The sequence below is a fragment of the Brassica napus genome, chromosome C3, assembly GCF_020379485.1.
Source record: "Brassica napus cultivar Da-Ae chromosome C3, Da-Ae, whole genome shotgun sequence".
Classification (NCBI taxonomy): domain Eukaryota; kingdom Viridiplantae; phylum Streptophyta; class Magnoliopsida; order Brassicales; family Brassicaceae; genus Brassica; species Brassica napus.
Window position 1 is genome coordinate 41,767,812 of NC_063446.1, and position 16,547 is coordinate 41,784,358.

At 28.0% G+C, this 16,547-nt stretch overlaps 1 protein-coding gene across 1 annotated transcript; it reads right to left on the reverse strand.

The window, feature by feature from the left end:
• Positions 1 to 5,345: 5,345 nt before the first annotated feature.
• Positions 5,346 to 6,456, reverse strand: BNAC03G51920D. Its single transcript, XM_048751628.1, has one exon. The coding sequence runs from the start codon at positions 5,678 to 5,680 to the stop codon at positions 5,372 to 5,374; it is 309 nt and encodes a 102-aa protein (XP_048607585.1). The 5' UTR covers positions 5,681 to 6,456; the 3' UTR covers positions 5,346 to 5,371.
• Positions 6,457 to 16,547: the final 10,091 nt, after the last annotated feature.

Sequence of the window (16,547 nt, forward strand, 5' to 3'; positions counted from 1 at the left end):
AGTACAATACATGCGCATGTGGGGTTCAGGCCATCATCATGTACTAGCAGATATCCTATCCAAGCCAACGAGGACAAAGAAAAATTTTAAATTTAAGAAACAGTGGCTGGATAACGAAGAAATAAAATAAGTCATTATTGATGGATAGAACTCCTCTGATCTATCTCCTAACACCAACATAATGGATCATATATCCAGTTGCATGAAAGCACTAGGACAGTGGAAAAGAAAAAGAAAAAGACCTAAATGCGGCAAAATTAGTGAAAGATCTAAAGTCCAAAGTGGATGCTCTATACTCAGATGATGATGCCAGAACATAGGAGATAAGTGCAGCTCTAAAGGAACTTACGGAGGCTCTTAAGACTGAAGAACGATTCTGGAAGCAAAAGAATAGAGTTTTTTTCTAAGCGAAGGAGATTTAAATACAACATTTTTTCATGCTATTACCAAACAGAGAAGAGCCAGAAATAAAATTACGGGTCCCCTAGATTCCGCTGGGAATCTAGTGGAGGATGTGGAAAAGTTGGTGGCCATTGCCACTAGTTAGTTTAGGGACCTGTTTGCGACATCCAATCTGGAGCTAGTTGAGGAGGCCTTAGCCAATGTCACGACAACTATTTCTGACCAGCTGAATGCAGATCTTATGTCTCCTGTTTCAGAATGGGAAGTTATGATGGCCCAATTTTCAATGCACCCGGAGAAGGCACCGAGACCCGATGGCCTTACAGCCATATTCTATCAAAAATTATGGGATATTGTGAAAGTAGACTTAATCCATATGGTTAATGAATTTCTCTTTGATGGAAAAATGGCCAATAGCTTCAATGATGCAAATATATGTCTTATTCCTAAGAAAGAGAAACCAAATGAGATATCACAGTTTCGACCCATCAGTCTTTACAATGTTAGTTACAAAATAATATCAAAGGTCTTATGCCAGAGATTAAAGAAAATCTTGTCAGATCGGATATCGGAAACCCAGTCAGCCTTTGTTGCTGGAAGATAAATATCAGATAATGTACTAATAGCACATGAGATGTTCCATGCTCTTCGTACAGGTCCCGGTGGAAGAAATAGGAGAATGGTGATAAAGACGAACATGAGTAAAGCCTACGATAGGCTAGAATGGGATTTTATCAGTGCAGTCATCAAGAAAATGGGTTTCTCATAGTTATGGATTGGATGGATAATGTGATGTGTAACATCAGTGAAGTATCATGTTTTGTTCAATGGCCAACCAAGAGGGAATATCATCCCAAAGAGGGGACTACGTCAAGGTGATCCTTTGTCTTCTTTCATCTTTATCTTATGCACGGAAGCGCTCGTTAGCCTTCTTAATCATGCATAGAAATAATGTAAGATAACGGGAATGCGCGTCTCACGCACTAGCCCCCTGGTATCGCACCTTCTCTTTTCTGATGATAGCATGTTCTTCTGCAAGGTGGAGCCCCGTGAATGCGATGAAGTAGTGAAAGTTCTTAAGACTTATGGGAAAGCTTCTGGACAATGCATTAACTTTGAAGAAATCATCTTTACTCTTTGGTAAGAAGATTCCCGGACAGGTGAAGGAGGCAGTCAAAACCTCAACTGAAATTACAAATTATGGGGGAATGGGAACATATCTTGGGATACCGGAGCACATCAGTGGCTTAAAGAGGAAGTTGTTTGTGTTCCTAAAAGATTGACTGCAAAATAGAGATAATGGCTGGACTAGCAGATGGATAACAAAGGGAGGAAATGAAGTCTTGATAAAATCAATCTTGTTGGCTCTACCTACCTATGTAATGTCGAATCTGTTACTGCCACTAGAGACATGCGAGAATATAGCTAGTGCCATTGCATAGTTTTGGTAGAGCTCCAACCCTCCTAAACGGGTATCCATTGGGTTAAATGGGATAAACTGTGTAAATCAAGAGATGAAGGAGGGATTAGATTCAGGATGATCCATGAATTCAATCTTGCATTACAAGGCAAACAGTTATGGCGTTTAGTACAATATACGGATTTACTGGTAGCTAGAGTCCTGAGAGAAAAATACTACAGATGCAGTTGGCCTTTGCGACTGAACAAGACTGACAACGGGTGGACAAGTATAATGGCGGCTAAGCCATTAATATCCCTAGGGATCAGACAAAAGATACACTTTTGAAATGTGATTAGAGTTTGGGAAGACCTTTGGATACCGACAATACCTGCTAGACCGGCAAGGCCTATTGCACCAGTATTACACCCAATGTTCCCAGTGAGAGAACTAATAACAGGAACCCCGAAAAGATGGAATCCTTTGATGCTGGAAAATTATGTCAATCCGAATGATATCCCTTTGATTCAATCTTTGGTCATAAGTCAAAGGTATCATCGAGATGAATATTGTTGGAGTTATACAAAGAATGGGAGGCATACTGTGAAGTCAGGATACTGAGTAGCCAGGAACTTGCTGAACAAGGATAACTTGGAAATCCAGATAGAACCTACTATCACAAAACTTCAAGCTTTTGCTTGGAAGATACAAGCTCCACCAAAAATCAAATACCATATTTGGAAATTGATCTCTGGACAATTAGCAGTGACAAGTAACTTAAAACATCGTCATATGCAATGCGATAATTATTGTCCAAGATGTGGTGCAGAGGACTAAATTATAAACCATGCCATCTTTGAATGTCCCTCAACTCTACAGACATGCGCACATGCAGCTACGCCAACCCCGCCTCTAGTGTTCCCTAACGCTAGTCACTATACAAACATGGACTATCTATTTTGGCGAAAAAATGATATTGAAGATCTTGAGCTGGATAAAGATCCATATCCTTGGATCATATGGTACATTTGGAAAGCACGAAACGATAAACTTCTTAGAGGAATAGATAGGGACCCATTGGAAACTGTCTGACATGCAGAGTCAGAATGCCATGTGTGGTTTGAAGCAAACTGAAAAGACGAGGAACCGATGCCACCACCACATCCTGAACAAATACCAATCTCTGAGAGATGCATGGTGGATGGATCTTGGACACATGACGCACTCTTTTGTGAGTATGGTGGAAATGGATGACTGCATGAGGAGTAATTCAGCTATTGGGAGCCAAGAACCAACTAAGTAGAATCTTACCCATTCACTCAGAGCTTGAGGTGTTATTATGGGCGATGGAGTGCATGCGGCAACTATCGACGTCTCAAGTTTTTCGCACCGATTGTAAGGACATAGTCTCGATGATTCAAGAACCAGGAGCATGGCCTAACTTTTTTAAGGAGTTAAATGAGTTTTCAAAGCTGAAAAATAGATTCTCAGAGTTCTCAATTGTTTTTATCCCTCGTTTTGAAAATGTATCGTCTGATTCATTAGCTAAGGTAGCGCGATCCTTTCATAGAGATATGTACTACATTGTTCTGTTCCGGTCTGGTTTTCCAGACCACCTCAACCTTGAGTAATAGAATAGCCGTTTGACTAAACAAAAACTAGAAAAGAGCTTGGAAAACTTTTCTTAGGATTTTTGGAATAGCTCCAGTGAGGAGTTATCATAGAAGTTCTTAAGATTAAACAAAAGAAATGAAATCAGAAAGATGAGAAAGAGTTAAATACATGTTCTTAGTTTCTAGTTTTATAAACCCCACCAAAACCTCAAAAGCCACATGGGTTTTCAACTGATAAGATTGTTCTTAAAATGCTTCCATAGAAGATTTTTAGATGGAGTTCTCTGAAACAAAAAATAAATAAAAATAAAATAAAAATAGAAAAGAAAAGAAAAATTAAAGAAATCTGCAAGAACCGCATGAGAAACAATGAACTCCACGTGTTTATCGGTCAATGATCAATTGTTCTTTTAAAGTTTAAATTTAAATACATAACTAATTTAAATTAAAAATATTAATACTTTATTAATAAGAACCTCACACTAGCATTTTCATGGATGTAGGTGCTCTTAGAACACTCACATTAATAGGTATCTTACATTTTCTGATGATTTTCATCATTTAAGTAAATAAATTAGTTGAAATTTAAGAGAACGATTATGAACTTTTTTTAAAAGCAATGTACACTTGTCACTTTGTTAATCATTCAAGGATTGTTTAAAAATAAAAATATTTACATTAACAAAACATTATTATTTTATATTTTTGAGAAGTTTATGTCAACTTTAACCATTAAAGATATGCCAAATGGAAATTTTTTGAAAGATCTCTAGTGTATTAAAATAAAGAAAACAATTAAAAATAAGGGGAAATGAAGAGAAAGAATGATTCTTCCATATACTTTAATTTTTATAAATACTGTTGTTTTTAGTGGATAGTATTTTTAATTGTCAAAATATTTATCAAGAAACTTTTCAGGTCTCTTACTATTTTATTTTAGAAAAAAAAACCATGGAGCTTTGAAAGATATATATGAAGGTTGACACCGTTTTCATTTACCGAAAGTCGCATTCTTCTTGTTAGTTTGATAAATTACAAAACGAAGATTAAACGAGACCATGGGCTTCTACCAAAATGTTATGCTTCTCATATGTTTTTGGCCAGTTAACGTATTAGCATTACACGGTTAAAGAAAATGTATATATCAATTAAATTCATTTTCGTCCAAGGTTTTATAAGTCTAAATTCATCAAATAATTTCGAGTGCATAGCACAGTTGGTTCAACAAATAATCAGTATACTATTTAGGCATGGGCATTTCATGTACGTATTCGATTCGGTTCGGTTGATTTCTGTTTTTAGTTTTTTTTTGGTTTTAGCTTTGATCCAGTTATTTTGGTTTTCAGTTCGGTTCGGATAACAAAGCTGGAAACTGGTTAATATTCAAGATAATTTCTGATCCAGTTTGATACTGGTTCAGTTTCAATTTTTCGGTTAATTCATGTTAAAAGTAAAAAAAAATGAGTTATCATATATTAAAATTTATTTATTTCAAGTTTTCGGATAAAAATTTGGATAATTTAAATAATTTATTTTCGGTTCTGTTCGGTTATTTATTTCGGATAAATGTGTCCAAACCTAATACTATTCTTTTGAATACAAATAACTAAGCCGAGGTTAAAGTTCAGATTTCATGATAACATAATCCCTTTAACAAAGTCGTTGACCTTTTACAAATTTGGCGTTTTGTTACTGCATTGATCAGCTACTTTTAAAATTGAATTTTTCAATCCAAAGCCCGGAAACTATGACAAATTATTTACACCTAAAACTTTCCCTAATGGTCATATAAGTCTTCAAAACATGAATAATTAAATTCACGGTGTACTCTGTTTTTGCTCTGTTTCCTTAAAAATCTCTGTATTTGTTTTGGAATTCATTTAGTATATACAAACACATACTGTGGAAAGTATGTTCAATACAAAATTAAAAGAGACAACTAACTTTTTTATATATGTTACACTTTCCTGGGGAAGTAAAAGGGTGCGATCCTGATAACAAGACCCGGGAAGACGTCATCCGGGTCATGGATATGCGGGTTTCTCTCAGCTATAAAAGGGTCGCCGCATTTATCGTCGATGGTGTGAAGCGTTTCTCCTTCTCCCACGACATAAATATCTTCGCAAGTTTTCTCTGAGAATTGAGACCCTCTAGGTGAACCGGAAGCGTTGTTCTCACGAACTGATAACAAAAGTATTAAAGACAACAACACAACAGCAGAACACCAAGCGGTCATCTCTGAAGATGATGTTCTTGAATCTCTCATGCCTTTAAATTAAAACACAGCACGTTTGCTATTTGTAAAATTAGTTTCTATTTGGGATGAATTTTTTTTTATTGGTCTAAATTAGCTTTTAACTGATGCAAGTTAAAACAAAATAGCATCATTTTTAAAATGATGTTTAAAATACATATAAATACATAATTTATAATTTTTTGTTAGCATCATTTTTTATTGATGCAAATTATGTATCACTTTAATAAGTGATGCTAACAAAAAAAAAATACATGAGTTTTTAAATTGATATAAATTTATAAAATAGCATCATTTTTGTAAAGTGATCTAAATTAAGAAAATTATATCATTTTTTATTGAAGTGATGCCAAATTAATTGATAATAACGTCTATCTTATTAAAGTAGAAGTACTTTAAGCTTTTGTTTGCCAACATAGATATCAGTTAAAAAAATAAGTGTTGTTTGGAAACATAGATAACACTAAGTTAGGAAAAAAAAGCAATCTATATTATTAAAGTAGAAAGTATAAGTACTTTAAGCTTTTGTTTTGGCAACATAGATCTATCTTATTAAAGTATAAGTACTTTAATCTTTTGTTTGGCAACATAGATAGCAGTTAAAAAAATAGTGTTGTTTGGAAACATGGATATTAGTAACTAAGAAAAGAATATTAATGGACTTATGCTATTAAAAAAATTAGAAGTCAATTACATTATATTAAAAAGTAATGGGTTTATGTTACTTGATATACATATTCAAATCAAAATAATAATTTAAAATTGATTTATATCAAAAATTCATTCAAAAATATACATATATTCAAAATTTTGATTTTTACTAACATATTTTTCAATAACAATTATAAAAATGATTTCAATATATATAAGAAAAATACAATACAAAGCCCAATTTCAAACACCAACTTAAATTATGGTTTTAATATTTCACATTGAAATTTAAAAATATAATATATGTAATTATTTATATGATTGTACGTATAAAATATTATTAATTATAAGAAAACTTATTTGATGGCACGTATAAAATTTGATTAATTATATGATAGCACATATTTTGTTACATATGATGACACATATAGGATATATAATAGTGATTAGGGGTGGACGTTCGTGTTCGTTTTCGGGTATGTTTGGTTCGGATTTGGATAACCAAGTTAAATTGGTTTGGTTTAAATATTTGGATAGAGAATTAATAATTATTTAAGTATTTTGGAGTTTTGAGTATATTTTAACTATTTTAGATATTTACGTTTGATTATTTTTATATATTTTCAACTATTTAAATGAACTTAAAAGTATCATATATATTCTGGATATTTTTATATGTATTAAATCTAAAAATAATTAATATATAAATATATATAAATCTATTCTGGATACCCAAAATACTTCAGTTCGGATCGGATTAGGTTTCAGTTCTTCAAATACCAAAATTTTGAATAATCCGGATATTTAATCAATTTCGGTTCGGATTTGGCACTACTTATTTGAATAGGGATCGGTTCGATTCTTATCATTCGAGTTTTTTGTTCAATCCTAAATAGTGACATAAAAACAAATAACATCGTATTTAAAAAAACAAATACACCCGCGCGCCCGGGTCAAAATTCAGTCAGTTATTATAATTGATATTATAATATATATATATATTTGTCTCATTTAACAATAATTGATTTAAAATAATATCACTTAATTTTGTGATACAATTTAAGTTATGTAATTCAATCTTTTTTTAAAGTGTAGATTGCACTTGTGTTCACTACGTGAGCTCGCGTTGTTTATATTGGTGAGAGAAGTAAGAGTATTTTCGTCGTTTGGATTTAGGGGTTCATGTGTTGTGTCGTGTTGGTTGGGTTAAGTAAGGACTTGATCACTTGTGGCGCAGGTCAACCGTCATGACTCACTAAAAAACGGTTTTTACTTTTTAGCTATTTTCTCAACTATTCCTTTGAGTCACAATATCCTTATCACTGATTGTTTTGAATCTATTTTATTTTATTCTTTTAGCAGAAATTTGTGTCTATATCAGCTAGCACACTTGGTGGAAAATATTGAGAGATTGATTGTTTGTGGTTTTTAAAATAGTTTTTGATTTTTGTTTTTCTAAAAACTACTTTTTTACCAATCAAGTTTAAAAAAAAGTAGATTTCCTAAATTGTAGGAAAACCAAAATTTGAAAATAACTACCACTTCTTAGCAAAAACCATAATCCATGTTTTCTTCGTTTTTCATCAATGTACGTCAGTTTTCTTTTTCTTTTTTCTTCTTTTCTTTTGTTAAAATTAATGCATTAATATAGCAAAACAATCTCTATGTAAATTAAACGGATCAAACATTAATTATTCTAACTTCTTAGTTGAGTAAAAATAATTTATCTGACGTCTAAAATCTAATAGAAAAAATATATTTATTTTTATTAAATTTTGTAGCTTTGTTTAGGTCTATTATTTAATAATGTTTTAACTAATATTTTACCATAGACTTTAATTGTAGAAAATATAACTGAAGCTGTTATAAAGTAATAAGTACTATATATTTATTGCACTATATATATATATATATATTCTAACTTTAGCTATTAATATTTAAACTACATAAACTTATATACGTATCATAGTGTTAAAATATATTTAAATTTTTTAATATTAAAAAAAAATAAAATTAATCATTTTATGTGGTAATATTTTGTATTATTTATTATTTTCCGAGTAAGTAATATATTTGTTTTTGCTATTTTTATAAATAAGCTTATGTGTGTTTTGGTAATGATATTATATTTCATTATTTCCAGAATAAATATTTTATTATTGATAATATTTTATTTCATTATTTATAATCAAAAACCAAAAACTGAAAACCAAAATCTAAAATCTTCATTCATGTTTTTCAAAAAACTTAAATCTAAATCAAAAACCAAAAATCTAAATCTAAAATCTAAAAGCCAAAAAATAAAAACCAAAATCTAAAATCCAAAATCTAGAAACCAAACAAACAATAATCACCTGAATGTATTTGTATATGTTATGCTAAAAATATGGTATTCATTTAAAAAAGACAGGTGGAAAATCATACTTAACACTTTAACAGGTTATGATGTCTAGTATAATTAGCTAATACTCCATTTGTTTCTAAAAGTTCTAAAAGATACATTTATGTATCACAAACATATTAAAAAGTGATTTAAATACATTTTTTCTAGAATTAGTTATTTTCATAGTTTTAAACAATAGTATTGAATAATATGTAATTAATTTTGAAGTTTGCAATTTACCATTATTAATTAACAAATTTTACTTTTTAAAACAAACTTCTTTAGAAGATTAAATAAGAATCTCTGGAAGATAAGATAATGAAAAGTATGAAAATCAGAAATTAGATACAATGTGTTTTTTTTGTGACAACAGAAATTCGATACTATGTGTATGGGTGTTTGATAAATATATTACATAATTCTTATTAAATTTAAAATATTTAGGATACCGTATTAGCAAGGGAAATGGAGAACTTCGGTTGAGAGAAACGTAGCCGCCAAATAATGTCACGTAAGTTATACTATTAACTTCCACAAAAGCCAACGTTCCACTTCCAAGTACCTTTTCGATTGCTTAATTAAGCTCACACTAGATCTTGAGTGCGAGTGTTTTCTTTTTATACTAAATTTTTTTAGTTTATATAACAAAATATATCACTAATTTAATGTAATTTATATGTATTACATAACTCTATAATGCCTATATTTATGTGGCTTATAATGCTATCACTATAATATTTTGTAAAATTTGTATTTATAACAAAATTTGTTTTGAGAACATTATTATGTAACCATACTATTTTAGATAATTTTAATTTTATTTCTAAATTTGAAATGTATATGAAAGTTAAATTAAATTAGACCTACATAACAGAGAATAAATATTTTGAGATATTGTTAACAACAACAAAAAAAAAACTATAATATATTGTACATGCAAAATAATTTTGTAGTAAAAATCTTATTTGAAAAATTGCTTGAAGCACACAAAATTGGATAAGATTTTTTATTTTCTTATCTGTAATAGAAACAGATATTTCTTTCTAACAAAATGTTTTAAGATGTTTATAAAATTTATTTTTGAAAATTAATCAATTTAAAATTTTTAATATCATTAAAATATAATTAAATATATTTAACATGATTTCAGTTTTCGTTCATAAAACATTACTAAATTTAGTTTGAAATTATAATTATATTTTATGATAATTAGATTAAATTAATTAATTTTCAGAAATAAAATTTAAAATGATTCTGAAAATATTTTTCTTAAGCAACATTGATTTGTATTTTAAATGAAAAATACAAATATTAAAAGATACGATGATTAAGTTATGTAAAATTTGATAGTTTTTTTAGGAGATGGTTCATTTTAAAATATCACACACGAAAGAAGCCATGACTTTTATTTTAATAATATATATATAGATATTACGAATGGCTTCCAAAAATATGAAATTACAAAATACCCTAGTCATCTGAAAAAGTGGTTCACCAGTGTTATCAATATTTTGTTATTTGTCAACGTCTTTTCGACTCTATTAATCATACTTCGGATAATATAACATCGAACCAATTGTCACCGCATTGGTTGTCCTGTCATGTCGTGTGTATATACACCACTCATAACAATTTGACGAAAGCAAATGATCTAGGAATTTATATAATTGATATGTAGAGTTCAACTATATACTCTTTTTTTTGTTTACTAAATTTACTGAAGACGGGTGAGCAACCTAATATGTTATGATAATTTGAAATAAATAAACTTTTATCAAAAAAAAGAAGAATACAATTTGAAGAAAGATCGATGTATTTCCATATATGCATATTATTGAATTTCCATATAGTGATCAATACGTAGCAAGTTCTCCTATTGTTAATCTTGATCCTTTCAGCAATAACGTAACAATACGTTGTAAGAACCTTACAAAACAAAAACAAAAATAAGTTCAAAAATAAAAGAACCTTACAAAACATAAATGAACAAAGAAACATCTAGCCAAATAATGCCCTTTTTCAAAAAAAAAAAAAAAAAACATCTAGCCAAATAGATACTAGAGTGCTATGTGTCGTGTTGATGTACAACTAAATTAGGAATGGGTGCTTTTCTTCTTCTTTTTTTTTCACTGGAAATATGGTGTTATGGAAGGCTGAGATTAGGAAAGCATTGGCGATGATAAATAATGGGAATCTTTATTGTTAAAGGATTGCGGAAAATAAGTAATTAATCGATAGGATGGACTATATGGTCTATGGAGGACCAATGGTTAAGATGAAATTTGACAGTCAGATCGGTCCATATTCTACAAAAGCACACTCCCAATTTTATAGACTTATAGTTTCCACAATGGCTGAAAGTCTTTAATTTTCTATATATATACGCATATTAAGTGTTTCATACGCACATATTCGCTCACGAAACGATCTAAACGTATTAATAATTGAAAAATGAGTGGCTCTTTTTCAGAGTTTTAGGAAATTTTATAATTCCAACAACCCATTAGTTTGGCTTGCATTTTATACAATTTGGACGGTTGTAATGTTTTTAGATTTGGTCGATTATCTAAGATTAGCTTTTAAATAGTTTAAGTATGGTTGGATAGATTTATCACATGTTTTTGTATGTATCCTTATCATTATGATATCTTTTAGCTTTTGTAATATATAAAACACAATTGTGGGTTTGAGTTAGTAGTGGATGCGGAATGGTGGACAGAGGCTCACTTGAAAACATGGCATGACCAAATATAAATGGTTTCTGGCCGTCTTCCTTTTCTGTGTCAAAGTGCTTGTTGCGTAAACGCAAATATTTATAATAATAGTGTAAGAGATGAAAATTTCAAGAAATTTAAAATTACATGTACTTTGATTTTCTAAATTATCTTTAGTAGTTGTAATTCTTTTAGTTCCAATGACAAGTTACAAGCTCGACCATTTTCCCATTTGCTTTGACTAAACCAACTTCGGCCTCACTCATTTGGTAAAAAGAAAACGATGTCCAGCGTGCATTATGTACAAGACCAACATGAACCAAATGTCTCAAACCAGTAACAAAACTTCCGGTTTCTTACACACTGCAGATAGATTGAGCCCAAAACTAAATAAGAGTAAGCTAGCACACTGTTTTTTTTTGTTGGGCCCATGTATATCATTTTTCTTTCAGCCCATTATTCGTAAAACTATAATTATGCGAGCTGAAGGATGAACATGAGAAACCAGGCATATTTTCAAAATGTTACATGATAAGACCTATGATTTCTTCAATTTGTGTTTCCTTAATCAAATAATAGACTGTTAAGTACAGTGAGAGACAATGGCTTCAACAAAGATAAACACATTAACAACAATGTGCAAATCCCACTAAAGATACATTTAAACCACCAATCCCCAAACCAAATCAAACTAGTTTCAAGTTCCCTAAGCCCTAAACCCAACACTACACAGCTTCCCAGTAATCTCTACAATGCCAGTTTCAAGACTACTGGAATAGGTAAGCTTGCATCTCAAGATATCCCGACTTCGAATGTTCTCCTAAAGGAGACTCCGGCGCCGGAACCGCCCGGAAAATCTATGTCGACGACGAAGACAAAAACAGAGCATCAAGTTCCGAGCCGTCTGCTACTTTCGACGTGGGTATTATTTATATCGTCGGAACGTCTCGCCGATCTACATGCTGTAATATCAGTCAATATTGATTCTTGATGATAGACATGCATACTAAGACATTAAAAACTGGTTTAGTTAAATATTTTGGGATTACTGTGGAAGAAATCTATACTATTAAAAGTGAGCTTTTGAGGCTCCATAAGACGTTCACATCAGCAGAAAAAACTTATTGTAAAAAATGACACGTGGCATAAAATATAGTTTTACATTTTAATATTACTAATTTTTGAAAATTATAAATAATATGTAAACATACAGCATAAAAAAAAGGAAAATCTACATTAAACATATGTAAAATTACCATTTTTCACTTTAAAAAAAAGACGGCTTATCTCCATAATGTAACATTACCGTTTTATAAAAAAAAACAAAAAACATTATATATAATTTCGAAAATAATAAATATATGTAAACATACAACATAAAAATGGAAATACTACATTAAACATATGTAAGATTACCATTTTACATTTTTATTTTTTAAAAATAATATGTAAACATACAACATAAAAAATAGAAAAACTCTTACTAATAAAAGAGACCTTTTGAGGCTCCATAGAGCGTCCACATCAGCAAAAAAACTTCTCCCGAAAGATGACACGTGGCATAAAATATAGTTTTACATTTTAATATTACTAATTTTCGAAAATTATAAATAATATGTAAACATACAGCATAAAAATGTAAAATCTACATTAAACATACGTAAAATTACCATTTTTCACTTAAAAAAAAGACGGCTTATCTCTATAATGTAACATTACCGTTTTATAAAAAAAAACAAAAAACATTATATATAATTTCGAAAATAGTAAATATATGTAAACATACAACATAAAAATGGAAATAATACATTAAACATATGTAAGATTACCATTTTACATTTTTATTTTTAAAAAATAATATGTAAACATACAACATAAAAAATAGAAAAACTACATTAAACATATGTAAGATTACCATTTTTCACTAAAAAAAGACGGCTTATCTCCATAATATACATTACTATTTTGTAAAAAAAAACATTATATATAATTTAAATAATAAATAATATGTAAATATACAACATAAAAAATGGAAATCTATACTATTAAAAGTGAGCTTTTGAGGCTCCATAAGACGTCCACATCAGCAGAAAAAACTTTTTGTAAAAAATAACACGTGGCATAAAATATAGTTTTACATTTTAATATTACTAATTTTTGAAAATTATAAATAATATGTAAACATACAGCATAAAAAAAAGGAAAATCTACATTAAACATATGTAAAATTACCATTTTTCACTTTAAAAAAAAGACGGCTTATCTCCATAATGTAATATTACCGTTTTATAAAAAAAAACAAAAAACATTATATATAATTTCGAAAATAATAAATATATGTAAACATACAACATAAAAATGGAAATACTACATTAAACATATGTAAGATTACCATTTTACATTTTTATTTTTTAAAAATAATATGTAAACATACAACATAAAAAATAGAAAATCTCTTACTAATAAAAGGGACCTTTTGAGGCTCCATAGAGCGTCCACATCAGCAAAAAAACTTCTCCCGAAAGATGACACGTGGCATAAAATATAGTTTTACATTTTAATATTACTAATTTTCGAAAATTATAAATAATATGTAAACATACAGCATAAAAATGGAAAATCTACATTAAACATACATAAAATTACCATTTTTCACTTAAAAAAAAGACGACTTATCTCTATAATGTAACATTACCGTTTTATAAAAAAAAAACAAAAAACATTATATATAATTTCGAAAATAGTAAATATATGTAAACATACAACATAAAAAATGGAAATAATACATTAAACATATGTAAGATTACCATTTTACATTTTTATTTTTAAAAAATAATATGTAAACATACAACATAAAAAATAGAAAAACTACATTAAACATATGTAAGATTACCATTTTTCACTAAAAAAAAGACGGCTTATCTCCATAATATACATTACTATTTTGTAAAAAAAAACATTATATATAATTTAAATAATAAATAATATGTAAATATACAACATAAAAAATGGAAATATACTACATTAAACATATGTAAGATTACCATTTTATAAAATCCTTAGTAATAAAAAGGACCTTTTGAGGCTCCATAGAGCGTCCAAATCAGCAAAAACACTTCTCCCGTAAGATGCCACGTGGCATAAAATATAGTTTTGCATTTTAATATTACTAATTTTTTTAAAGTGAAAAACGGTAATTTTACATATGTTTAATGTATATTTTCCATTTTTTATGCTGTATGTTTACGTATTATTTATGGTAATCTTAAACAGTTTATAAATAATAATATGTTTACATATTATTTATAATATGTAAACATATTATTATTTATAAGCTGTTTAAGATTACCATTTTATAAAAGAGACCTTTTGAGGCTCCATACAGCGTCCACATCAGCAAAAAAACTTCTCCCGAAAGATGACACGTGACATAAAATATAGTTTTACATTTTAATATTACTAATTTTCGAAAATTATAAATAATATTTAAACATACAGCATAAAAAATGGAAAAACTACATTAAACATATGTAAAATTACCATTTTTCACTTAAAAAAAAAGACGGCTTATTTCCATAATGTAACATTACCGTTTTATAAAAAAACAAAAAACATTATATATAATTTCGAAAATAATAAATATATGTAAACATACAACATAAAAAATAGAAATCCTACATTAAACATATGTAAGATTACCATTTTACATTTTTATTTTTTAAAAATCATATGTAAACATACAACATAAAAAATAGAAAAACTACATTAAACATATGTAAGATTACCATTTTTTCACTAAAAAAAAAGACGGCTTATCTCCATAATGTACATTACTATTTTGTAAAAAAACCATTATATATAATTTCGAAAATAATAAATAATATGTAAACATACAACATAAACAATGGAAATACTACATTAAACATATGTAAGATTACCATTTTACATTTAAAAATAACAAAAATATGTAAACATACAACATAAAAAAAAATGGAAAAACTACATTAAACATATGTAAGGTTACCATTTTTCACTAAAAAAATGGCTCATCTCCATAATGTAACATTACCATTTTATAAATAAAAAAAAACCTAAATATAACTATTTGACTATTTGTCCAAGTTCTTCTATTAAACATTGCCATTTTACATTAAAAATGGAAAAAACATTAAGATTTAAACATCTATCTTAAAATATAAAATATAGATATTAACAAAATATAAAGTATAAGAAAGAAAAATACTCAATATATAGAAAAATAAATAATAAGTAAAAATTATAAATATATAAATATATGAATTATATATACAATAATAAGTAAATGCACAATTTTTAAAATATGGAAAGAGTACATTAATATTAAACATCTATCTTAAAATGTAAAATATAGATATTAAGTAAATAGAAAGTATAAGAAAAAGAAATACACAACTTAAAAACAAAGGAAAAAATATATTACTATTTAAACATATATCTTAAAATGTAAAATATAGATATTACGCAAATAGAAAGTATAAGAATAGGAAATACACAATTTAAAAAAAATGGAAAAGTACATTAGTATTTAAACATCTATCTTAAAATGTAAATCTATCTTAAAATATAAAATTATTAGTAAATAGAAAGTATAAGAAATAGAAATACAAAATATAAAGAAAAATAAATAATAAGTAAATACATAATATAAGTAAATACGCAATTTAAAAATAGAAAATTACATTAAGATTTAAAAATATATCTTAAAATTTAAAATATAGATATTACGTAAATAGAAAGTATAACAAATGGAAATATACAATTTAAAGAAAATGGAAAATTTACATTAAGATTTAAACATCTATCTTAAAATGTAAAATGAAGATATTAAGTAAATAAAAAGTACAAGAAATGGAAATACATATACAGAAAAATAAATAATAAGTAAAATAATGTAAATATATAATATATGAATTATATATATAATAATAAGTAAATACACAATTTTTTTAAAAAAATGGAAAAAGTTCACTAAGCATTAAACATCTATCTTAAAATGTAAAATATATAATATAAGTAAATACACAATTTAAAAAAATGGAAAAAGTACATTAAGATTTAAATATCTATTTTAAAATATAAAATATAAATATAG